This window comes from Oppia nitens, unplaced genomic scaffold (genome assembly GCF_028296485.1).
Source record: "Oppia nitens isolate AA-2021 unplaced genomic scaffold, nextdenovo-longstitch-racon4-pilon3 scaffold2_pilon_pilon_pilon, whole genome shotgun sequence".
Lineage (NCBI taxonomy): Eukaryota > Metazoa > Arthropoda > Arachnida > Sarcoptiformes > Oppiidae > Oppia > Oppia nitens.
The window spans coordinates 1,327,221-1,354,903 of record NW_026533210.1 but is presented as its reverse complement, the minus strand read 5'-3'; the positions used below and the strand labels follow the sequence as shown (position 1 = coordinate 1,354,903).

Sequence of the window (27,683 nt, the reverse complement as noted above, 5' to 3'; positions counted from 1 at the left end):
TAAATTGTCATTTTCCTTATCACCGAAATTTTTTTTATCTTATTTTTATACAGTATTATTGTTGCCTAAGTTTTATGACTATATATATATATATTGTTTGAAATAAAATTCAAATATATATATAAAATAATAATTAATTTTTTTTTTTACAAAAATACGTCAAATATGTTTGTCACACAAAATATTATATTTATAATATTATAATTTGCTAATAATATTATTAGTAGTATTAATACTGTTATAAAATGATTAAATAAAAAATGTTAAACAATTAAATTTAATTATTTTATTTTTTTAACAGTATTAATACAGTACTAAATATTGTGAAAGTTTTTTATAAAATAATTGTAATATATTTTTTTGTAAAATTTTGTTATTCATGCATTTTATAAAAAAATAATAATTTATTTATAGATATAATTTATAGATAAATTATATTTGAAATTAACCAGTGTAAATGTTTTATGATAAATAATATATTATGTGATTTAATTAAAATATATTAACTCAAAAAAAAAACAATATAAAAATATTTATTATAATTAATAAATTTTTATATATGTATATATATATACAGTATAAATATAATTTCTAAATTATATCTTTCAAATGTTTCAATAAAATGTATTATTAATTAATTAGAAAAAAATTCACACAAAAATAGTTTTTAACTATTTTTTAATAATATTTTTCATAATAATAATTTTAAAATAAAAGTTTAATAAATAGTTTATTTTATTATTAATAAATAATAAAAAAAAATTATTATTTCAATTATTATTATTACCGTTAACTATAAAAAAAAGTTAACCGATACCAAATGGCACCGGTAGATCAAATGGAAGAACCGGTACTTCGTTGCCGTAATAATAATGATAATACCGATGATATGATCCAAGAAAAACATCACACGACTGTCCACAACCATTATGAACACCAACACCAACAAAATGATGTCAACCATTTGGGTACGGATTCCCCGTATAAACTGGAGATTGTTTGGCGTAATGTCATCGTAATGGCTATATTACATATCGGTGCCCTGTATGGCGCCTACCTGATGGTTACGGCCGCCAAATATCAAACAGTTATCGCCTGGTTTTTCATGTACATATTTTCAGGTATGTTTTGTTTTGTTTTTTTTAAATTAGCTAGATAATTTGTTTTTTTTTTGTGAACATAATTAGTTTATTTAAAATAATCCCTAAGCTTTTAAGATACATAAGCTAGTAATATATCAGTACATATACGGTATAATCAATATATATATATATATATATAAATCTTACTCTATATTATACAGAAGCAGTAGATTATAATTGTACCGAAAATTTTAAGTTAACTCTCTCTCTCACACTCTCGCAATTTGTATCTCCCTTTCCCCCCCTCCGCTCCCCTCCCTAACTCACACTTCACCAACATAATAGGTATGGGCATAACTGCTGGCGCCCATCGTTTATGGTCTCACCGTTCATACAAAGCCAATCTAGGCCTGAGGGCACTGTTATGCATATTGCAGACAATGGCCGTAGAAAATAGCGTCTACGACTGGTGTCGTGAGCATCGGGTGCATCACAAGTACTCGGAAACCGATGCCGACCCCCACAATGCCAACAGGGGGTTCTTTTTCGCCCATATCGGTTGGCTATTGTGCCGCAAACATCCCGACGTCCAACTCAAAGGCCAATCGGTAGACTTGAGTGACCTGTGGAACGATCCGATGCTCCGGTTTCAGCACCGATACTATCGGTCGATGGCATTAGTATTTTGTGTGATTGTGCCGACACTCATACCCGTAATGTTTTGGTCGGAAACACTTTATAATTCATTTTTCATATGTTTTATATTCCGATATATTTATACATTAAACAGGTTTGTTATAAATTTATTATTATTATTATTATTATTAAAATTATATTATATATTGGATACTAATAATAATACAGTATCTCAGGTTTTACTGTATGTTAGATGAGTTATTTTTTTTAAAAAATTATTATTATAAAAAAAAGTAAAATTAGTCAATTTTATTTTTTTAGTTAATTTCCTCCTTGGAGGTTTATTTGTAAAAATTTTAATAGGATTGAAAAAAATAAATAGTGATTAATAATTAATATTTTTAATTTTACAACTTTTATAAAATATTTACTTTAAATATACAATTCAATAATACAGTAAATACTAATTTAATATAATAATATTAAACTTATATTAAACTTATATTATATTAAACTATTATTTTTTTAGTATATATTTAGTATCATATATCGTATCAAACATTTCAAAATACTGATTCAAAATTTTCTATATACAGTATAATTATAGTTTTAATGTACACAATAAATATTTTTTTGATTATTTTATAAAATTCAATTTATTTAACTTAATTTAAATAATAAAAAATATTGATATTAATTAATTAATTAATTAGAATAGAAATAAGTATTTTTTCAACAAAAAAAAATGTTTTAGAATTTAATTATTTTACTTTTAAATTAATTAATTATAATTAATTAATTTTATATTTAATAATAGTACCTGGCTAGTTAATTCAGCGGCTCATATGTGGGGCAATCGTCCATATGATATAACCATAAATCCCAGGTATGACTAATAATCACACAATTATTATTATTATTATGTAAATTATTTAAATACTATATATATAATAGTGCAAGGTCAAAATTAGCTAATTTGTATATTTTTTATTCAAATTAAAAAAACAAAAACAATAGAGAGTGTAATATTGCTACATATATAACTATGGGCGAGGGCTACCATAATTATCATCATACCTTTCCCTGGTAAGTGTGCACAGTTACCTCCACCCCACCCACCCCGGGGGGTAGAGGTGATACTCCTTAAAAAAAGGATCTAAAATCTAATTGTTATGTATATACATATATATATATATATATATCTTGAAGGGATTACTCGGCCTCGGAGTTGGACTGGAAGTATAACTGGAATTTTACGACATTTTTTATCGACAGTTTCGCCCGAATCGGTTGGGCATCCGATAGGAAACGTGTATCCAATGATATGGTTACCAGTCGTGTGGATCGTACCGGTGATAAACAGCTGACCACTGGCCATATAGCTAGCCATCAAACTGATGCCCAGTTTTGTCTAAGCCATGTGACGGCATTTTGTTGCAGTATGTCTCAACTATGGATACCGTTTCTCATTAGGTTTCTAATTAATTTAGTCAACTAATTAAAAATAATTAGATTTTTATGATTTTTTTTTATATATATAATATTTAAATTTTATTATTAAATATAATAATAATAATTGTTATTAATATATATAAGAATTGTTGTTAATTTTATTATTGTTTTTTTTGTTTTGTTTGTTTGTTGTATTATACTTAACATTCAAACTTATGATTATTTTATTGTTTTTATAAATATTATGTATATTATTGTTATTTTTTGATCAAAATAAAAACAAATGCTATAATTTTTTTTTTAAAAAAAGTCATTGAAATTATATTTTCAAAAAATCATATTACAAACAATTAATAACAAAAAAAAATTAGTCATTTAGTTAAACAAAAAAAATTTATTAATAGTTTAGAATTTAATATTTTTGAGTTTAATATTTGTTTTATTTTTAAATAAATTTTGATTAAATTTTATTTTATTTTTTTTGGTTATAAAAGATAGAAATTTATTTATTTTAGAGTTAAAAAAGGTTAACAATTTTTATAGGGGGAGGAGGGGTATAGACTCCTCTATACAATACTATACAGTTTTATTACAGTTTTATTACATTTTTTAAAAATTTTAATATCAATAAAAAATTAATTTTAAAAAATCCCAGTAAAATATTTTCAATAACTTTTGTTATTTTCTAGAATATTTTTTTTTGATTTGATAATAATTATTTAATTAAATAAATTAATTTTGTTGAAATTTTTTTTAAGATAAATAAAATATGAAAAAAATTTAGAAATAATTAATTTATAAAAAACATTACAATATACAGTATATTTTATTATCATAATTTTAATTTAATTTTTCAGTTAAATTGTACTGTAATTTTATATTTTAATTATTTTACAGTTTTATAAGTTTATATATTTTAATTCATTTATTTTTTTAAAAAAAAACTTTATTAATACTCACTTATTTTAAGCGGGCATTCAATGTATTTATAGATATCTATTAAATATTTTGCTATCAATAGAAAAATTATTAAAAATTAATTAAAAATTATTATTATTACAGTAAATAACTAATAATTGTAATTTACTTTAAGTTTATTAATAAAAACTGTTGAAAATAACTTTATTAAAAAAAATTTCATAATATAGTGTTAATATTTTACTATATTATTCTACTATACTATACTATATTATTAAACTATTACATTATTTTATATACTGTATATATTTTTTTTAAATAATAATAATGTTTTAAATTGCCTGAAAAAAACTTTATTTAAATTATTATTGCCAATTTTTTTTTTGCTAAAATATTTATTTGCAATTAAAATTAAACGTATATGAAAAACGTTATATATATGTATAATTTTGCAAAAATACGTCTAAATCATATATTTGGTAATAATAATAATAATAATAAAAATAATAAAAATTAAAATAAAAATACTTGCATAAAATTCAAAGTAAAAGTTAAATTTAACAACAAATTAAAATTCAAATATTGTGAAAGTTTTGTTGTTGTTGTAATATATTTGTAATAATAAAAATAAATAAATAAATATATTTGGAAAATAACCAGTGTAAATGTTTTTTATAAATAATATTATGTGATATATTTAAAAAAAAACAAATTATATATATATATATACAGTATATAACGGTTATAGCGATTTAGATACTGTATAATCAACTTATAAAATATATAAACAGTTATATATATATACTGTAGATATATATTGTATTAGTTATAAATTATGTTAAAATAATTAATTAATTTTGATTTTTAAAAAAAATCAATATATAGTTAACGTTAGCATTAATTTGTAAGTTCATTGCAATTAGTTTTATTAAATAACAATTTTAAATCAAAAGTTAATTGTTTTATCCCTAAGTTAACCGACACAACACACATACAAACATACACTATGGCACCGGTAGATCAAATCAATGAACCAGTGCTTCGGCACCTAAATCATTGCGATGATATTGTTGCCCAAAAAAATCACCCGACTGTCCACAACCATCACCACCACAAACACCTACAACAACAAAACGGTATCAACTCCTTGGGTAACAACACATATCGGCTACAGATTGTTTGGCGTAATGTCATCGTTATGTCTCTATTACATATCGGTGCCCTGTATGGCGCCTACCTGATGGTTACGGCTGCCAAATATCAAACAGTTATTGCATGGTTTCTTATGTTTGTTTGCTCAGGTATGTAGTGTACTGTATATGAACACCATTTGTTATATATATATTAATATAATATATATATATTTAATTAGTTTAGATAATTTGTTTTTTTAAATCAGTTTAAAAATAGCTCTATAAATATTACAACAAAAAATAATCCATAAGCTAGTGATATATGATAAAAAATATAGATATTTAGTATATTGTTATACATAACAAAAATTTAATTAAATCTCTCTTTCTTTTGAAATTTTTATATCCCTTTCCCTTCACATACACACATACTTCACCACATAATAGGTTTGGGCATAACTGCCGGCGCCCACCGTTTATGGTCTCATCGTTCCTATAAAGCCAATCTACCGCTGCGGGCACTGTTATGCATATTACAGACAATGGCCGTAGAAAATAGCGTCTACGACTGGTGTCGTGACCATCGGGTACATCACAAATACTCGGAAACCGATGCCGATCCACACAATGCCAATCGGGGTTTCTTTTTCTCGCATATCGGTTGGCTATTGTGTCGCCGACATCCCGATGTCATAAGCAAAGGTCAAACCGTCGACATGAGTGACCTGTGGAACGATCCGATGCTCCGGTTTCAGCACCGATACTATCGGTCGATGGCATTAGTATTTTGTGTGATTGTGCCGACACTCATACCCATAATGTTTTGGTCGGAAACACTTTATAATTCATTTTTCATATGTTTTATATTCAGATATATCTATTTATTAAACAGGTTTGTCAAATGAAATTATTTGGTTTATTATTATAAAATATTATTTTAATTTTTTTTTGAATTTATATCTATTGGAAAAAAATGTTAGGTTAGTACAGTATAATTTTTTTAACAAAAAAAAAACAATTTAATTAATTGGACTAAAATATTCAGTAATTTTTAGTTTTTGCACATCTATTCAGCCAAACATACTGTATATAAATATAAATATATATATAATAAATATATATTTAGTACAGTATGTAGTACTCAACCATAGTTTTCTATCAAATTATATATATAAATAATTATTAGTTTTAACATTTATTTATTTGTTATTTAATTAATTTTATATTAATAATAGTACCTGGCTAGTTAATTCAGCGGCTCATATGTGGGGTAATCGTCCATATGATGTAACCATAAATCCCAGGTATGGCTTATAAACCAAACAACCAAACAAACAAAAAACCACACAATTATTATTATTATGCAATTTATTACTATTAATAATTATATGACAATATATATAAGTACTAATTTGTGAATAATTAATTTTTTTTTTTTWAAAACAATAGAGAAACCAATTTTGTCAACTTTCAGACTATGGGCGAAGGATATCATAATTATCATCATACCTTTCCCTGGTATAGTGTGCACAGTTACCTCAACCCACCCACCCACCCCCGGGTGGGGAGAGGTGGCACTCCTTAAAACTAAATGATAACATTATCTAATTGTTATGTATATACTGTATATCTTGAAGGGATTACTCGGCCTCGGAGTTGGACTGGAAGTATAACTGGAATTTTACGACATTTTTTATCGACAGTTTCGCCCGAATCGGTTGGGTATCCGATAGGAAACGTGTATCACATGATATGGTCATCAGTCGAGTCGATCGTACCGGTGATAAACAGCTGACCACTGGCCATATAGCTAGCCATCAAAGTTTTCCTCAATATTGTTTGAAACATTTGACAGCCACTGGCATCGGTATGGCTCACCTGTGGATACCGTTTTTCATTAGGTTTATAATTAGTTTAGTCAACTAAAACAAACAAATTTATAGATAAAGTTTTTATTATTTTCTAATAATATACTGTATTATTAATATATTATAATAATTGTTGATATTATTAATTTTGTTTTTTATTATTAAACAAAAAATTGGTTGTAATCTTATTATTTTATTTTTCATAATTATTATAAATATAATAACATATTTAATGTTAAAATGATTAATTAATTAGATTTTTATTTTTAAAAAATCAATATATATATATATAGTTAAAGTTAGCATTAATTTGTAAGTTTATTTCAATTAGTTTAATTAAATAGTAATTTTAATTAAATAACAATTTTAATTAAATAACAGTTTTAATTAAAAAATTTATATTTGTTTTATACGTCAGCTAATACATACATACATACACTATGGCACCGGTAGATCAAATCGATGAGCCAGTGCTTCGCCACCTAAATCATAGCGATGATATTGTTCACCAAAAAAATCACCCGACTGTCCACAACCAACAACAACAACAAAACGGTATCAACTCCTTGGGTAACAACACATATAAGCTACAGATTGTTTGGCGTAATGTCTTCATTATGTCTCTATTACATATCGGTGCCCTGTATGGCGCCTACCTGATGGTTACGGCTGCCAAATATCAAACAGTTATTGCCTGGTTTCTTATGGTTGTTTGCTCAGGTATGTAGTGAACTGTACTATATGGACACCATTTGTTATATATATATATATATATATATATATATATATATATATATATTTAATTAGTTTTTAAGATAATTTGTTTTTTTAAATCAGTTTAAAAAAGCTCTATAAATATTATAACAAAAATAATCCATAAGCTAGAAATATATGATATATATGGCCTTACCGTTCGCAACCCTGATATATATATTGTAGTATATTGTTATAGAAAACGCAAATTTAATTAACTCTCTCTCTCTCTCTCTCTTTCTTTTGAAATTTTTATATCCCTTTCCCTTCACACACACACACACACACATACTTCACCACATAATAGCTTTGGGCTTAACTGCCGGCGCCCACCGTTTATGGTCTCATCATTCCTATAAAGCCAATCTATCGCTTAGAGCACTGTTATGCATATTTCAAACATTGGCCGTAGAGAACAGCCTCTACTACTGGTGTCGTGACCATCGGGTACATCATAAGTACTCGGAAACCGATTCCGATCCACACAATGCCAGTCGGGGTTTCTTTTTCTCGCATATCGGTTGGCTATTGTGTCGCCGACATCCCGATGTCCTACGCAATGGTCAAACCGTCGACATGAGTGACCTGTGGAACGATCCGATGGTCAGGTTTCAGCACCGATACTATCGGTCGATGGCATTAGTATTTGGTGTGATTGTGCCGACACTCATACCCATAATGTTTTGGTCGGAAACACTTTATAATTCATTTTTCGTATGCTTTATATTCCGATATATTTATACATTAAACAAGTTTGTCGTAAATTTATTTTTATTATTATTATTATAAATTTATATTAAATATAAGAAAATTATATTTTATTTATTTTTTTAAAAAAATTATATCTACTGGGAAAAAATGTTAAGTTAGTACAGTATAATTTTTGTTTTTAACAAAAAAAATTTAATTAATTGGACTAAAATATTCAGTAATTTTTAGTTTTTAGTTTTCTATAGCCAAACATATATTTGAAAATAAATAAAAATATTTAGTACCGTATGTACTCAACAATAGTTTTCTATCAAATTATATATATATATATAAATAATTAGTTTTATTAATAATTAATTAATTAATTTTATATTTAATATAATATAGTACCTGGCTAGTTAATTCAGCGGCTCATTTGTGGGGCAATCGTCCATATGATGTAAACATAAATCCCAGGTATGGCTTATAAACCAACCAAACAAACAAACAAAAAACCACACAATTATTATTATTATGTAATTTATTAATATTAATAATTATGTGACAATATATTAGTTAATTTATATATATATATACTATATTAGTATTAATTTGTGAATAATTAAATTTTTTTCAACAAAAAAAAAACAATAGAGAATCCAATTTTGTCAACTTTCAGACATTTGGCGAGGGATTCCATAATTATCATCATACCTTTCCCTGGTATAGTGTGCACAGTTACATCAACCCACCCACCCACCCACCCCGGGTGGGGAGAGGTGGCACTCCTTAAAACTAAATGATAACATTATCTAATTGTTATGTATATACTGTATATCTTGAAGGGATTACTCGGCCTCGGAGTTGGACTGGAAGTATAACTGGAATTTTACGACATTTTTTATCGACAGTTTCGCCCGAATCGGTTGGGTATCCGATAGGAAACGTGTATCACATGATATGGTCATCAGTCGAGTCGATCGTACCGGTGACTTACAGCTGACCACTGGCCATATAGCTAGCCGTCAAAGTTTCGTACAATTTTGTTTGAAATATTTGACAGCCATTGGTATCGGTATGGCTCACCTATGGATACCGTTTTTCATTAGGTTTATAATTAGTTTAGTCAACTAAAACAAACAAAATAAAGTTTATTTTTTTTTTTAATAATATACTGTATTATTAATATAATAATAATAATTGTTATTATTATAAATTTTGTTTTTTATTAAACAAAATTTATCATTATTAGTATTAATACTGTATTTTTTAAAATAAAAATAACTAATAATAATAAACTAATATTTAGCAGTTTCATAAAACAATAAGACATAAATTTTATATAATACTCACATTTGTATTAATAATTTTTTAAAAATAATAAATGTGCATGTATAAATAATAAGATGAATGATAATATGAATTTATTTTTTAAATAATCAATAATAAATTTTATATTATTTGGTATTAAATATAATATTAATATATTTCATAGTTTATTATTAAACAAAAATTTTTGTAATCTTATTATTTTATTTTTCATAAATATTATACATAAATATAAATACTATATATATTAATATATATATAATCCTTATTTGTTTTATTTTGTTTTAATTGTTATCATTTTGTTTATAAACTAATATTAAATATATATTTATATACAAAAATAATTATTTTAGTTTATCTATGTAATGCAAGATTAAAAAATTGTATTATTTTATTTTTGCAACTAATTCACAATAATTTAACAATAATTGATGTTTTTTTTGGTAATTATTGTTTAGTTTTTTGATAAATTATTTTAGTATTTTTTAAGTATATTAAGTTGAAAATATTTTATTTATAATTATATATTTATTTATTTTATAGCTAAAATATAAACTATATTATTAACGACAACAACAATAAAATTAAAATATTTTTTGATAATTTAAATTTCAAAAAAAAAAATTTCAAAATACCAACAATTTATAAATAGATTTTTTTATTGTCTATTATATAAAATACAATATTTATTATTCTGTTTACACAAAAAAAACGGATTCAATATTTTATTTTAATTGAAAATTTTAGGTTAAATTTTATTATTCATACAAATATAATAATAATAATAATAATTGATTACTTTATTACTTAGTTACTTACCTATCAATATATGATAATTTTTTCATTCAATTTTAAATGCATCCTATACTCAATTATTATAAAACAATTTAAGTTTTATTTTCAATTATCTTATTATTATTATTATTATTTTTTATATTTTATTTTTAATATTAATTTTCAATATTTTATTAATAAAATTCTACTAATAATGTGTGTGTAATATTTAGATGCATTTAGATGTCAGATATTTTGAGTATATATATAATGCTATTGTTATGATATATAAAGTATATATAAGTGTATATAATTGTATATATATATATATTGTTAAAATAAAAATTTGCATAAAATATTTTATTTTATAGGATTTATGTTTTCTTAAATTATAAATATATAATTACTTAATTTACATTATATATATATATATATATTTAATATAATATTTTTTTATATATATAAATAATTATATGCATAATAGTGATTAATCGTGACTTAAAAATGAAATATATTGTAAATATTTTATTTATAATTGTTTTTTAAAAACAGTGTTTAAATGTAATCGATTAACAAAATTATCAGATTCACGAAAAAAATGTCTAAATTTTTTTTAAAAATCATTATTAGTATTAATACTGTATTTTTATATAAAATAATAGCTAATAATAATAAACTAAAATATTTAGTATTATTATTAAAACAATAAGACATAAATTTTATATAATACACACATTTGTATTAATTTTTTATAATATGTGCATGTATAAATAATAAGATGAATGATAATATGAATTTATTTTTATTTTTTAAATAATCAATAATAAATTTATTATTATTTGGTATTAAATATAATATTAATATATTTCATAGTTTATTATAAAGTGTTAGTTTATGATTAACATTTTATCAATGAGTTTATGCATGTGTGTGTATTTGTGAATGTATGTATGTATAGTATGTATGTATTTATGTGTATGTGTATGTGTATGTGTATGTGTATGTGTATGTGTATGTGTATGTGTATGTGTATGTGTATGTGTATGTGTATTTGTGAATATATGTATGTGTGTGTGTGTGTGTGTGTGTGTATTTGTGAATATATGTATGTATGTATGTATGTATGTGTGTGTGTGTGTGTGTGTGTGTGTGTGTGTGTGTGTGTGTGTGTGTGTGTGTGTGTGTGTGTGTGTGTATTTCAACTAATCTACGTGATGGGCAACACATACACACATATACACACTGTATATATGTGTATATATTTGTGTATTTATATACATGTGCATGTATATATATATATATTTGTGTGTATGTGTTGCCTATCACGTAGACTAGTTGAAATTTGGTCAGTATAAATTAATAAATACAATATATATTATTTTTAAATATATATATATATATATTTATAAAAAAATCTAGGTTTCAATAATTTTTTTGCTTAAAAAAAATACTAACTATTATAATTATAATTATTAATAATATTATTATTTTTGTGTGCCATTTTCGTGTCATCATCATTATCATTTAATAATAAAAAAAATTGCATTCATCATCAAATTGATGGTAAAAAATAGCTTATATGGGATATACATACCTATATATACATACATTACTTGAATATATAATGGGAAATATAATTGCGAAATAGTGTGCAACTTATAAAAAAAATTTAAATAATTATTATTACTATGAAAATTGTGCGAAAATATAGTACACATTAATAATTATCTTTATTTTTATATATATATAAAATTTTAATAAAATATTTATTAAAAATAATAATAATTTCTAAATGCTAAATAATTGTAATTTAGTTAATGTTAATAATATTAATAAGCGGTCTAATGATAATAATAATAAAAATATTTAATTTTTTTAAAAATTAAAAAATCATTATAAGTAAAATAAATAATTACAATGTTTTGCATTGAATTAAAAAATTTTTTTAAAACAATAAAATTACAAAAATAAACTAATTAATGAAAATTATGACCAAATTTACATTAATAGACTGTTTAGTATTAGATGACATGAAATATAAAAATATTATAATAATATATCTATGATTTTAAAGGATTAATGCGATTATAATTGATGTTACAATAATAATTGGTATTTATATACAGTATATATATATATATATACAGTATATATATATATATTTCACTGTATGTGTGCAATGCATTTAATTTGAAAGGCAAAAGTGTCCCACATTTTTATATAAATATCATATTATATCATATAAACTAACTAAACATTTTTAATCTTTTTTTACAGTATTTTAAAAGTCAATTAACATATAGTTTGTATTATATATATATATATATATAGTATAAACTATTTTCAAACACACACACAAAATATTATAATCTTATTATACAATAACATATTATAATACAATATAAGTCAGAATAATAAAATTAAAAATCAATTTTATTTTATTTTAATTTTTTTTGATAGATATAAGTCCAACAATTATTTATAGCTATGCATTGAATTAAAAAAATGTATTATTTTTTAATATTTTTTTAAATCACTTCAATTTTATGACTAACGTGTTGTTGTTGTTTAGCATATCTAATATCTCTCTCTCTCTCTCTCTCTTTCAACACATAAACTACTATAACCAACAACAACAACAATAAGTGATAAAACAAATCTAAATATTCATGAAATGAGAAATTTTAAAAAAATAACGACTCATAACTTGATGGCCCATCACTTCACTTAACTTATCACTCAAAATAAAAAGTAATAATAATAATAATTTTAACAAACATAAAACCTACAAACATAACAACACAACCATACCTGTAGGCCATATCCATGCGATACTACATACATACATACATACACACACACAGATACATACACAATGTGTGTATTACACATACACATACACATACACATACACATACACATACACATACACATACACATACACATACACATACACATACACATACACATACACATACACATACACATACACATACACATACACATACACATACACATACACATACACATACACATACACATACACATACACATACACATACACATACACATACACATACACATACACATACACATAGAAATTGTTGTGGGCAATAAAAATGAGGCATTATATACATACAGTATTATACCGTATATATATATATATATCTAAAATAAAATTCAGGTAATATTGCATATGTTTATAAAATTTTATTTATATTTTATTAGTGTGAGGGATGTCTGTTTTTTAGGAAACACAACCAATAGGCTGGACATAACGGGCCCTTTCATCCCAACAATGTTTTCTAACACTCAAAAAAAAATAAAATAAAAAACATATATACTCTACAGTTACTGGTATTTTGTTATATAATAAATTGTTATTATAATATATTTATATATATAAATGTGATTATAATAATAGAGTCGAGATTCTCTCTTTCTTTCTCTCTCTCTCTCTCTCTCTTAAAATATTATTATATATATATAAACTAAATTGTTATTGTTTTTTATTCAATTGTATATAAAATTAAAAGTTTTTTAAGAGATTCACAAAAAAAACAAAAAACAGATACTAACTATATTTTAAATATTGAATAATAAAAAAATATATCATATTTTTTTGTCGTTATAATAATTAAATAGTAATATTATTGTTAATATTTTACATTTTTTTTAAATAGACATTAAAAATAATAATAATAATAACAACAAAAATGTTATTAAATTGTAATTAATTAATTAATATTGAATAATAATATTAAAGCAATAGATAAATTAAATTGTTTTTGTTTAAATAAGTGGTCTAAAATTTGTTTTTTTTGTCTAAAATTATTTTTTTAAATAACTAAAATTTTTTATTTTTAAAAAAATATGCCACCATTAATAAACGATCATCAAGTCAATTATTCTAGTGAAAAGTCAACTGTCCCATTATCTAATAATAATAATACAACTACTATTACAACTACTACTACTACTAATAATGATAATCATAATTTAAATAATTTAAATAATAATAATAATCATAATAGAAATTATGAAAATCGTGTTCAAAAATATGCGACAAATATTGTCTGGAAAAATGTTATACTATTGACTTCCATACATATCGGTGCTCTATATGGCGCCTACCTAATGATCGTGTCGGCTAAATATCAGACAGTGATTGCCTGGTATTGGTTTTGCCTAATTTCAGGTATGTCTATATATATACATATGTTTTTTTGTGTACAAAAAAAAATTGACAAAAATTATCATATATTACTAGATTTTTATTATTACAGTATTATTATGTAATTTATTTTTTTTGGGTTTTATTTTGTCTATAAAATAAAATTTTAAAAAATTAAGGATCACTGGGTAATCATTCAGTGAAATATACTAATATTTTATTTATATAATAATATACTATAGTAATAGTAATAATAATAATATGGGCAATAGAAATATACCCCTGGTAATATTTGGATACTATATTATTATTAAATTATTTTTTTATCAAAAAAAAAATTTCCTAAGAAAAACATTAGTTTTTTTTAATAAATTATATCATATTTAATAGATTTTTATTTTATTTAATCTCTATATTTATCAAAAATTTAATGACAATTATTTGTATAAAATAAAAATTTTATTTTTTGCTTTTTTATTGAAATTATTTCATAACACACACACACACACACACATAGGTATGGGTATAACGGCGGGCGCCCACCGACTATGGGCTCATCGATCATATAAAGCTAACTTTCCTTTACGACTACTATTGGCTTTCCTGAACACAATGGCCGTCCAGAACGACCTGTACGACTGGTGCCGCGACCATCGGGTTCATCATCGGTTCTCGGAAACGGATGCCGACCCCCATAATGCCAATCGGGGGTTCTTTTTCGCCCACATGGGTTGGCTATTGTGTCGCAAACATCCCGACGTACTAAGCCGTGGCCAGTCGGTCGACCTCAACGATCTGTTAGCCGATCCGATCGTACGTTTTCAACGACGAAACTATCGCTGGCTTGTCCTGTGGATAGCCGTCATCATACCGACTGTCCTACCCGTCCTATTCTGGAGGGAAACCATTGCCAACGCTTTTTTCGTATGCGTTATATTCCGATACTGTTATATACTTAACAGGTTTGAGATATTTATTTAATTATTTTTTTATATATATTTTTCAAAATACATTTTTTATTAAAAAAAAATAATTTATATTATTTTAATTTACAAAATAATTTATAATATTATTTGTTTTATTATCTGACGTTATCTTTTTGTTGTCGTTTTTGTTATTAAATGACATTAACAGCTAATTTTAGGGACAGTTATCTAAAACAGATATTTAACTATTAATAGTATTATTATTATTATTATTATGACTACTATGACGTGATAATGATTTATTATTATGATAACAAAATATTTTCATCAAATAATATAAAATTTATATCAGATATAAAATATTTTTTTTCATATATATGTTTATACAATATGGAAATAAAAAGTGAAATAAGTTTTTATTTGTTTTTTTTGTTTTATTTGCTGAAAAAATATTCAGTAAAACAAATGTGATATTAAATTATTTATTTATTTTTTATAGAAATAAATCTTTTTTTAAAAAATAAATTAAATGCATGCAATAAAATAAACTAAACACAATTATTTTATGTTTAATTATTTATTTAATTATTTTTTCTCTAAATTTAAATAATAACACAATATTTTACTATTTTTTATTATTATTAAATACAATCTTAAACACATCTATAGTATAATAATAATCTATTTTTAATGATATGATGACATTTAAAATTAAAAAAAATAAAATTTATTAATTTATTTTTTATTGTTGTTGAAAAATATCTTATATATATGTATTGTGTTTTTTAACCCTTGATTTAGCACATGGCTGGTCAACAGTGCAGCCCATATGTGGGGTCAAAAACCATACGATATAACAATAAATCCAAGGTTTGTAATAATAATAAAAAAATAGTATTAATAATATTAAACATATATGAAAAGTATTGTATAATATATTATATACAGTATATATATATATACTGTACCTATAAGTGCTATAATATAAGGCAACACAATAGCCTACATATTATTACAGGTATATATATACAGTGTATTATATCATAATAATAATAGCAATATTGCAAAAAAATAAATAATAATATCATATAAAAGACATTTTAATTTATCATTTCTTTATTTTTTTCTGAAAAAAATTATATTGGATTTCAATTATATACTTATAAAACATTTTATTTTATTGTATAAATAATATTTCTTTTTATTTTTCATTACTTTACTTATTATTATTATTATTATTTTGTAAGTACAGTACAACATATATACAACAAAGTTATTTACTGTACTATATATATATACTGTATATTATATTTATATTTTTTGATTATAATTTGTTTTTGTTGATTAAATTTTTTGATTTTTATTAATGTTTATGTATTAATATTTTGATTTTTTTTTATTTTGATAGAGAAAATAGTTTTGTAACATTTCAATCATATGGAGAGGGATATCACAATTATCACCATACGTTTCCCTGGTATGACCCGTTTTTTTTGACAATACATTAAAAACAAACAAACAAACAAACAAACAGACACTTACTAACATACATACATATAAATACATATTAAATATATATATAATAAATATTATTTTAGCAATATATATATGTTGCTATAGTATATACATTGTATATTAATATACATATATAGTATTTTTAGCATTTTTTTAATAATAATAATAATAATGTCCTAAATGTTTATATGGAAAAAATGCAATTCAATAATAATTAATTATTTATTTATTTTTTAATCAATTTTTTTTTTGATGATAATTACTAATAATTTTTATTGTTGTTGTTGTGATGGACAGGGATTATTCAGCATCGGAGCTAAGCTGGAAGTATAGCTGGAATTTTACTACACTTTTTATCGACAGTTTTGCCCGAATCGGTTGGGCCTACGATCGTAAACGTGTGTCCCGTTATATGCTGGCCGCCCGGTGCCGGCGTACCGGTGACGGCCATCCACTCAGTGACAGCTATAGACAAATTCATCCGTTCAGGCTATTCGTCTACCGGTGCATATCGTTATGTATAGCACTGACACATCTATGGATACCGTTTCTCATCAGATATTTAATTGTTTTTTATAAATAAAAAAAAAAGTTTTAATTGAATAAATCAATTATTAAATATTCATTTATTATATATATATTCAATATATAAATATTATCTTAAAAATATTATTAAATAATAGTCGAAAAATTTATATAACTGTATATTTTTATTTGGTTTATAACGAAAAAATTAATATTCTTTATAATAAAAAGTTTTATTTTTTATATACAATAAAAAATTGTTTTTATTTGTTTTTTTGTATTTCCTAAACAATAAAATAAAATTATTAATTATTATTATCATAAAACTATTATTTTTTTCTAGTAGTTTTAAAAGTATATATAACTATTATCTATTATTTATATATTTGTCAAAATAGATTTATTTTTTTTTTTAAAAAATTATATTATAGTTAATAAATATTATTAAATATTTATTGCGTGTGTTTTTTTAAAAATTATATATAAATTTTTATTAACCGTATATTATAATAGTATTTTTTGAATACTTGCTAAAACTATAATATAATTTTATGGTTATATATTTGAATACAGAATAATTTATAATAATTAATAATAATTTTTTACTGTTTTGTTTTTTTTAAGTGCTATTATTTACGGCTAAATGTATTATTTAAAAATTATATTTGTTTTAATATTTTCTAAAATAATTTATTTTATGTATTATTTGCATGTGTAAGTTAAATAATAGTTAACTGTATTATTAAAATATATTATATTTTCATAAACTAGATTATGTTTATTAGTATTATTATTATTATTAACTGTATTATTATATATTGTTAGTTATAGACTCATCAACATTAGTCACACCATTATATATATATATATATATTAATAAATTATAATTTATATATTTAATATTATATATATATAGATATATTTGTAAGTACAGTACATATACTTATTATAGAAAACTCATAGATATTGTCACTAAAAAAATAAATAAATAACAAGTTTTTTTTGTTGAAGATTTTTAAAATATATGCTAAAATAATTTTAAAGTATTTAAGCCATGAGTTAGTGAAATACACACACATATAATAACAATACAAATTGCTATGAAATGCATATAAATATTTTTTTAAATAATAATAATAATAATACAATAGGAATTACATGTATAATACTGTATTATTTATATATAACTATCATATATTTAATTTTTTTAAATTTTTTTTTAGTTCAAAGCTATAAAAATTTAAATAATATTTGCGTGTATTTATAATTTATTATTTACTAAATAAATCAAATACAACAACAAAAAATATTTATTTATTTATTTTTTTTAAGAAAATAAGATCTAATTATATATGAAATGATGTTTATTGTTTGTATTAAAAAAAATAAAATAAAAATATAATAAAATAAGAGATTTATGAGATTTTTTTTATTTGTTTGTTATTGTTGTTAAATTATAATAACCAATATAATAACAACTTATTATTATAATTATTAAGCTAATAAGGTTCAAAAAAAACAATTAATTATAATCCAATTAACTATTTATATATCATTCATAAAAAAAATAACATAAATTATTTATTATTATTATTAACTGTAATATTGTTAATTGTAAATATAATTATTACAGTATTATTATTATTGACACACAATATATGAAAAATATATATATATAGTTAACTGTATTACTAATTAACTAAATTTAAAATTTAAATCATTAGTGGTTTTTTTTTATTTTTTTTTTAAAATTGTATATTATTTTGCTAACATTGACTTTGTGTATGAAAAAAAATAAATAAACATTTTTTTGTTTTGGTTCAAAACTCATTAATACCCTATTTTTTATGTCATTGTTTTATTTGAAAAAGTGTTTTAAAAAAACTAATATATAATTTATTTATATTTATTTATTTAATACTGACATTTTTAGTTGATGTTTAACACATCAATAGTAACCAAAATATGTGTTAAAATATTTGTTGTCAAACAATTATCTTTGAAACTATTCAAATGTCTCATTATTATTACTGTATAAAAAATATTATTTTTGTTGCAAATATATTATAATATATATATTTAGCAAACTTTATGCTAATTTTTTATAATCATCAATACTATTATTGTGCCATCAAATAGGATATCCCGCATATATTTTTTTAACATTATTATTATTATTATATAATTTAAATATATGTCTGTTATCTCATAAAAAATATGCGCCAAAACTAATTTGATAATTATATATACAGTATATAAAGTTTATATATTTTTTTTAAATATATTAACAAAAAAAAAATTTTTTTGATGATCTGCTTGGATATTATTAATACATTTAATTATTTTTATTATTTATTTATTATAATAGTTTTCACTGAAAAAAATAATAATAAAACTTTGATATGAGTAATCCAATTGTTTCCCAAAAAAAAATTAAATCTATTAATAATCATAAATTAATCTTTTATTTTTGATATTTAAATAAAAAATATATTTTTTTTACTTCAATTGTAATTATCTTTTATTTTATATACACTTCAAAATAAAATGAGTTTACTGTCTCTCATATGTTAACATAAATTACTAAAATATTTTTATTATTAAAGTTTTTATTTAGTTTTTTTATTTTTATTAAAGTGACTTATTTAGAACTCATTTAAATCAACCAAAATAAAAAAATATTTATATATATTTAAATTTTTAAAAAAATGTTATTTTTAAATATTTCCAATTTAAATAAATTATATTAAAGTGTATATTAAATATATATATATAAATTGTTATATACTTTTTCAATTAATATGAATAGTAAAATAAAAATTTTGATAGTTTTTTTTAAATACAATATTTCAATTGTTTTAATTATAAATTATAATATGTTTATAATTTTGTTTTGTATTGATGTTTAATAGATTTTTCAATACAAATATATATATATATATTGGAAGACAAAAATAATTATTATTTACAAAAATATAATAACTTAAACATTTTTAAGCCTTTTTTATGGCATAATTTTTTCTTCACTTATTTTTTTTATTGATAATATTATATACAATATTTGCCAATACATATGTATTTGACATAGAAATTTAAAAATAATAAAAATATACTAAACAATACATAAAGATATATATATATATATATATATATATATATGAATTTATTATCAATACTATCTATACCATAGTTATAATAATTTTGTTGTTTAAAATTGTATATATATTTAAATATACTGTACATAAATTTTTATTATCCTAATCAATATCTCATTTTTTTTAAAATGTATTATTATTAGTATATATATATATATTCAATACAATACAGTATAATAATGTATATTTGAATACTTGAATATTTTTTCCACTCAATAATAATATTACTATATTTAGCATTTATGATACAAAATCTATTTATCTTAAATATCATTAATACACTCTATTGTATTGTATGTTAAAAACATTTATCAAGTTTTTTATTATTAATAAATTTCATTAACAATTTAACTTAAACTTTATAAAATATATTTGGTATACTTATTATATAGAAATAAATGTCTAAATAATATTTACTTTGATTTTAAAACCCTATTATTATTAATAATACTAATAATAAACACATTATATATATATATAATATTGATTTATTATTTTAATTTTATTAATAATTTTGTTTAATTATTATTATGAGTTAAATATAAAATAAAAATTAAATAAATAACTTTAATAATTGTAATTATTTAATAATTATTTAAACTTAAAAGTTATTTTTTAAAAAATATTTTATAGTTTTTTTGTAGTTGAAAAATTTGAGCTGGCAAACATTTTTTTTTTAAATTAGTATAACACTGTTATATTAAAAATTAACTTAATTTAAAAATTTATATTAAAAAATAAATAAATTGATTGACAACTCATTAGGTTATAACTTGTTTTATAGCATCTGTTTTTTTAATCACTGATTTTAAGTTCAGATTTTAAATTTAAGGTATTTTTTATATACAAAAAAAAATAATTATATAATTGTATGACACGTGAACTAAACCATTGACTATTTGTATAAATATGTTATCAAACTGTTAATAATAATAATAATAATAATAATAATCTAAATTCAAAAAAATAAACTAAAAAATTTTACAAAACTATTAAATATTATCTACACTTTGTATCGTAAAATTTTTTTTTTTAATATTTTTTTGAACTACTCGTATGTATTATATTACTTTAGTATAGTTAAGTTAATTCAAATAAATAAATAAATAATTCAAAAAACAAATTGGTTGTAACAAATAAATTATTTTCTAGAAAAATAATAATAATAAATGTTATAAAAAAACATTATAAATATAAATATAATTTTATTTACTGTATATCTAAATAAAATTTTTTTAAAAATTATAATTTCTTAAGTTTGTAGTGAAAATTAGTTTTATATAAATTATATATACATATAAAATAAATTTATATATATAWATMYATACATAAATTTTACGATTTGTTATTATTAAAAGTATTAAAACTCTATTGTATTCATCCAACAACTAAATAAATAAATAAAATATTTCAAATATTTTTTAAATGTATTAATAAAATACATTTTATTTGGCAAACAAATAAAATCAAATTTATTATAAATTAAATCAGTAAGAGATTTGAAAACATATTTTTTTAAATAAATTTTATTTAATATTATAATAATTTTTGTACACTTAAATTTAGTATTTAAGTAATAATTTACTCATAAAATACATGAAATATATGTAGATATTTGGTATGTGTATGTGTGTATGTGTGTATGTGTTTGTAGCAGTGGTTTATAATAGAGGGTCAAATCATTTTTTTTTAAATTTTGGGCACCGGTATGAACTGTGTGTACATATATATATATATATAACTACCTAAGCTCACCACATTGGAGAGGAGCACATACCTACCTATCTATCTATAAAATTGAGACCTAAAAAAATTTAAAGTACAGTGATTAGAGTTGGGATTAACAAACAAACAAATTTTTTAAGTATCAAAAGTTTATTATATAATGTTTTTTAAAAAGTTTTACAATAAAAAAAAACATTAATTACAGCTAATAATCCAAAATATATTGTATTTATCTATAATAAAAAAAATTTATCTATTTTATTTAGAGTATATATATGTATATGTTATTTTTTTAAAAACAAATTTCTAACAATTATTTTTTGATTGTAAATAATTATTTGTTTATTCAAACAAACATTATTATCCCCAACTTTATCTTTTATTTAAAAAAAAAATATTTTTTTTGCATACATTGCATAACATTGGGTTGTTATGTCATGTCATATACTGTATGATTGCATACACACTGTATTGTATGGCTATATATGGGGATAACTTTTTTTTCACACAGCAATATGTGATGTATTGTATTAATGACAGCATCAGCAGCAGCACAGGTAGTATCCATTAGCCCACAATCATAGGAGGACTGGTAGTTAATATTTATACAGTATATATAGTTAATATAGTTGAATGGCAAGGTCAATGACATAACATTTTTTTTATTTAGGTTATTTTGAACCAACATATATAGAGGCACCTCTCTCTCTCTCTCTCTCTCTCTCTCTCTCTCTCTCTAAAAAAATAATTTTCATAAAATTATAATAACTAATAAATATTTTTTTTAAATTATTAATTAGATTATTTCTAATAATAATTTTTTTTTCATAAATAACAAACTAACTAATTATAGCTATAAAATATGGTTTTTAAATCATTACTGTATATATATATATAATATTAAAATATTTTTTTGAAAAGTAATTAATTGGTTAATTAGACTTCAATGGTTATATTATGGGAGCCCATTATTTTTGATAATTAATGGTATCATATATACAGTAGTTTATTAATTTTTTTAAAAAACCACGTGCCAGGACAGGGATGTAAAGGGGTTGGGCTCATAGGCTAGTATGTGAAACCACATTATAATATATATATATATATATTTAACATAACAGCAAAGTCATTAAATAATAATAATATTTACAAATGATTTTTCATGGAAATAGTTAGTAGGAAGTTGTGTCATAACATACTGTATATATCAGTATATTTAGCCTAACCTAACGGTGCTGATGCTGGAGATGGTCGGCTATGATGATGATAATACTGTAATAATGATGACGAAAATGATATGCCTCTCAATAAAAATATTTATATATATATATATATATATATATTATTACTAACACACATACCTGTAGCATAACATACCGTTTTTTTATATGTATATACCTGTTGTATAGCTATGCTAACTATCAATAATGAAGTCCAGTTTTTATGCCTCAATAATACACATACAGATACAGTATAATGTTTGGGCACAGTTAGCTATATATAGAGTACCTGTGCTAATATATTATTTTAATGGCATAGCATAACATTCAGGTATAAGCCAAATGAATGTGTGTGCGTTTTTTTGATGGCCTCCCCAATCCATGCGGTAAATGATTGAGTTTTTTTTAGTATTATTATTATTTATTTAGTTACTGGTAAGTAATTTTTGCAATGCAATAGGATATAGGGGGGGGGATTGATTGACTAACCGACTGACTTAACTAACTAACTGAGCGATATATATATATATATATATCAATCATTAACTAACTGTGTGTTTCAATACCAACACATCAAGTGGTAGTACCTTATTATACAATATATACAGTATTAGCATAAAACTGGAACTAATATCATATATATATATATATATAAAAAATTAGTCTTATCTTACATTTTTTCTCCTCAAAAAAATATATTATATTTATTATATATATATATATAAAATATCATATATTTTTGCACACATTTTTTGTAAGGGGACTCTCAGGTGTGTAAAATATCCTAATAATAATACTGTAAAAGCAGTTTTGTGTTATTTTTGAATGCCGTTAATAGCTGTTAGAGATTATTTTGATTATTATTTATATACTACAGTATACTGTATATACATATATGTATATTCAATATATATATATATGATATATATTAATATATCATAAATAAATGTATAATATATATATATATATATATATATTTGTATCAGTGGTTATGCTGTCTATCCATCTATCCCTGAGCTGAATGCCTCTCTCTCTCTCAGTGCTGGTTTGCTACCCCCACCCCCCTAATAGATTACAGTATAGTTACTCAATATATTTTAAATAGCACTGAGGAGAGGTAACTAACTAAACTACCAGTCCCTCTCTCTCTATATGTTTTCATAAAAAAGTGTCTCTCATTTTATTAACTAACTATTTTGTTAGTCACTAAAAATAAACTTTTTAAAATAATGTTTAATCTAAAATTAAGCATTTTGAAAATTATTTAATATTATTAGAAATGTTTTATAATAATAATAATAATAAAATTACATTAAATTTTTAAAATAGTTTTTATTTTGTATAAGACACAATTTAACTTAACAATAATTTTTATTTATAACTATTAAATATTTATATATATATATATATCACCCAATAATAATAATAATAATTATTATTATTGATAATTATTTGTTAACTCATTTATTTTTAGTCAACAATTATCATCCAAATAAATATAGCCTACATTTAAAAATAAGTGGAAATTTATTTATATTTTGTTTATTGTTGTTGTTTTTTCGTAATTATTTAATTATCGTTATATTATTATTATTATTATTATTACCATCATTATCATCATCACTATGCAACACAATTGTGAGTATATATTATTTATTTTATTTATAATTAGAAAAATAATTTTAATTAATTGTTTAGTTCATAAAACATGGATAAATAATTTTCCCATAAATTCCTAAAATTTAACTAAATTTAAAATCCAAAATAGTTTATTATAAACTGTATCTAAATAAATAAATATTATGAATTATTTATAACAATTAAACTAATATTTTAAACGTGTATTTTTAATAATAACTATAAAAATTAATTGTTTATTTTATATAATATGCATATAAAAATCTAAATATATATATATTATATATAAATAATATTAATAATTAAAATCATAAATAAATAAAAATTTCTGTATAATTACTACATTATAATTGTTTAAATATATTTAAGTATATTTAAAATATTTAAGTTGTTTTTATTATTTTATTATTATAAAAAATAAATAATATTTAAATTTAATGTCCATAACGTGGGTGATATATTTAATATATATACATTATTTAAACATTATTTAAGCATATAATTTATTTTTATTTATTTTATTTTTTAGTCAATAACCTCACTGTCCTCATTGGTTGGCTATCGGCTACTATTTTAGTAATATTATCGGCAAATAATTTTTCGGCCATATATGCCAATAAAATTACAAATAATAATAATAATAAATTATTACTAAATAAAAATATTAATGAATACCAAATTTTGGATTATACTAATAATAATAATAATTTAAATAATAATAATAATAAACAATTGATTGACCGATCGTCGGCACCGTTAGAAGCGGAACTGTATGGTTACGCACAGTTAACCCCACCTAACAAACATCAACAACAACAACAACGACAGGCCATACCTACTCCTCATAAATCGGCCGGTAATTCATATCAGAATCTAATCGACAATTTAAGGCTATCGGAGGCCATACACCAACAGCAGCACTCGCACGGCGGTCGTGTACCTCAGTATCTATACGGACCACATAGTGGACTACCATTATTGCCTACCGGTGTCGACGATGGGGAGATGTCGTCATCGTCGGGTGTTATCAAAAAATATCTGAAAAAATACGATATGAAAAAGTATTTTTTGAAAAAGATTTTAGGTATGAGTTTTAGTTTTAGATTTTTTGAAAAAAATATTTATCAAAAAATATATATTATATTTATTTATCAAAAAATATATTATTTTTATTTATCAAAAAATATATTATTTTTATTTATCAAAAAATATATATTATTTTTATTTATCAAAAATATATATTACTTTTATTTATCAAAAAATATATATTATTTTTATTTATCAAAAAAATATATTATTTTTATTTTTTCTCGGGGATACCTGTGCTCTCTCTAATCATCAAACTGTCCAATCAATCGATTAGGCGATTCCTATGAGTCTGAACACAACAACAACAACAACGATGAGGACGACGACGGCTTCTTTGGCAATCAACACCTCCGACGTCACGGAGCCGCCGGTATGGCCGCCAAAGTTTTCGGCGAACTAATCGGTCTGAAAGTACGTAAAAGTATCGACAAATTTGGCGAAACGGTTAGCGATTACGCAAAAGATATGACGGCCAGTGGTTTTGTATCGATTGGCAATACTTTTAATAAATTGTTTAGATTTAGTTAAAAGAGATTTAAAAGAGATTTAAATGGATTTAAATGGATTAGATTAGATCACAACAAAAAAAATATATGGATTTATTGAGAAAAAAAATCAATTGCTATGAGTTGTTATTATTATTGATTAATTTATTTATTTTATAATTACTAATAATTATTAATGATTAATATATAATATTATATATATATATTGTAGTAATTATATAGTAATTTACTAATTTTTTTTTAAATTTATTTATTTACAATGTATAACATTATTTATTTAATTTTATATAATTTTATGAAATTAAAATATTAATATATATATATATTTCATGAAAAAAAATAATTTATATATTAACTATTTATTTTTATTGTATTATATATATACTATAATTTATTATTTATGATTGTTTTTTTAAAATGAAATATTTTTAGTATTTTTTTAATGCTTTAGTTAATAAATTAATATTATATTTATTAATATATTTAGTATTTGTTATATTATTATTAACTGAAAAAATTTTTTTAACAACATTTTTAGTTATTTGTATTTTTAAGTATTTATTTATTTATTTTTT

At 21.6% G+C, this 27,683-nt stretch overlaps 4 protein-coding genes across 4 annotated transcripts; all 4 read left to right on the top strand.

Annotated features, from left to right (window-relative positions):
* The first annotated feature begins 845 nt into the window (after positions 1–845).
* LOC128955215 (stearoyl-CoA desaturase 5-like) lies at positions 846–3,216 on the top strand. Its single transcript, XM_054300862.1, has 5 exons — positions 846–1,121; positions 1,428–1,872; positions 2,536–2,604; positions 2,736–2,804; positions 2,928–3,216. Exons 1-5 carry the CDS (start codon positions 890–892, stop codon positions 3,214–3,216), a joined length of 1,104 nt encoding a protein of 367 aa, XP_054156837.1. The 5' UTR covers positions 846–889.
* A 1,743-nt stretch (positions 3,217–4,959) lies between these two features.
* Positions 4,960–7,147, top strand: LOC128955214 (acyl-CoA desaturase 1-like). The gene is made up of 6 exons (XM_054300861.1): positions 4,960–4,992; positions 5,062–5,389; positions 5,669–6,113; positions 6,457–6,525; positions 6,671–6,739; positions 6,859–7,147. The coding sequence occupies exons 2-6, from the start codon at positions 5,095–5,097 to the stop codon at positions 7,145–7,147; spliced, it is 1,167 nt and encodes a 388-aa protein (XP_054156836.1). The 5' UTR covers positions 4,960–4,992; positions 5,062–5,094.
* A 345-nt stretch (positions 7,148–7,492) lies between these two features.
* Positions 7,493–9,666, top strand: LOC128955212 (acyl-CoA desaturase 1-like). Its single transcript, XM_054300860.1, has 5 exons — positions 7,493–7,809; positions 8,150–8,594; positions 8,941–9,009; positions 9,187–9,255; positions 9,378–9,666. Exons 1-5 carry the CDS (start codon positions 7,530–7,532, stop codon positions 9,664–9,666), a joined length of 1,152 nt encoding a protein of 383 aa, XP_054156835.1. The 5' UTR covers positions 7,493–7,529.
* A 4,842-nt stretch (positions 9,667–14,508) lies between these two features.
* On the top strand, positions 14,509–27,130 carry LOC128955211 (acyl-CoA desaturase-like). Its single transcript, XM_054300859.1, has 9 exons — positions 14,509–14,555; positions 14,670–14,833; positions 15,327–15,771; positions 16,537–16,605; positions 17,144–17,212; positions 17,548–17,768; positions 24,981–24,992; positions 26,274–26,597; positions 26,877–27,130. Exons 1-9 carry the CDS (start codon positions 14,509–14,511, stop codon positions 27,128–27,130), a joined length of 1,605 nt encoding a protein of 534 aa, XP_054156834.1.
* Positions 27,131–27,683: the final 553 nt, after the last annotated feature.

Coding starts and splice junctions, on each gene's coding strand:
- LOC128955212 (XM_054300860.1), top strand. CDS start 7,530: ATGGCACCGGTAGATCAAATCGATGAGCCAGTGCTTCGCCACCTAAAT. Junction 7,810..8,149: donor TCTTATGGTTGTTTGCTCAG/GTATGTAGTGAA, acceptor ACCACATAATAG/CTTTGGGCTTAACTGCCGGC. Junction 8,595..8,940: donor TATATTTATACATTAAACAA/GTTTGTCGTAAA, acceptor AATATAATATAG/TACCTGGCTAGTTAATTCAG.
- LOC128955211 (XM_054300859.1), top strand. CDS start 14,509: ATGCCACCATTAATAAACGATCATCAAGTCAATTATTCTAGTGAAAA. Junction 14,834..15,326: donor TTGGTTTTGCCTAATTTCAG/GTATGTCTATAT, acceptor ACACACACATAG/GTATGGGTATAACGGCGGGC. Junction 26,598..26,876: donor TTTTTTGAAAAAGATTTTAG/GTATGAGTTTTA, acceptor TCAATCGATTAG/GCGATTCCTATGAGTCTGAA.
- LOC128955214 (XM_054300861.1), top strand. CDS start 5,095: ATGGCACCGGTAGATCAAATCAATGAACCAGTGCTTCGGCACCTAAAT. Junction 5,390..5,668: donor TCTTATGTTTGTTTGCTCAG/GTATGTAGTGTA, acceptor ACCACATAATAG/GTTTGGGCATAACTGCCGGC. Junction 6,114..6,456: donor TATATCTATTTATTAAACAG/GTTTGTCAAATG, acceptor TATTAATAATAG/TACCTGGCTAGTTAATTCAG.
- LOC128955215 (XM_054300862.1), top strand. CDS start 890: ATGATCCAAGAAAAACATCACACGACTGTCCACAACCATTATGAACAC. Junction 1,122..1,427: donor TTTCATGTACATATTTTCAG/GTATGTTTTGTT, acceptor CCAACATAATAG/GTATGGGCATAACTGCTGGC. Junction 2,605..2,735: donor GATATAACCATAAATCCCAG/GTATGACTAATA, acceptor CAAAAACAATAG/AGAGTGTAATATTGCTACAT.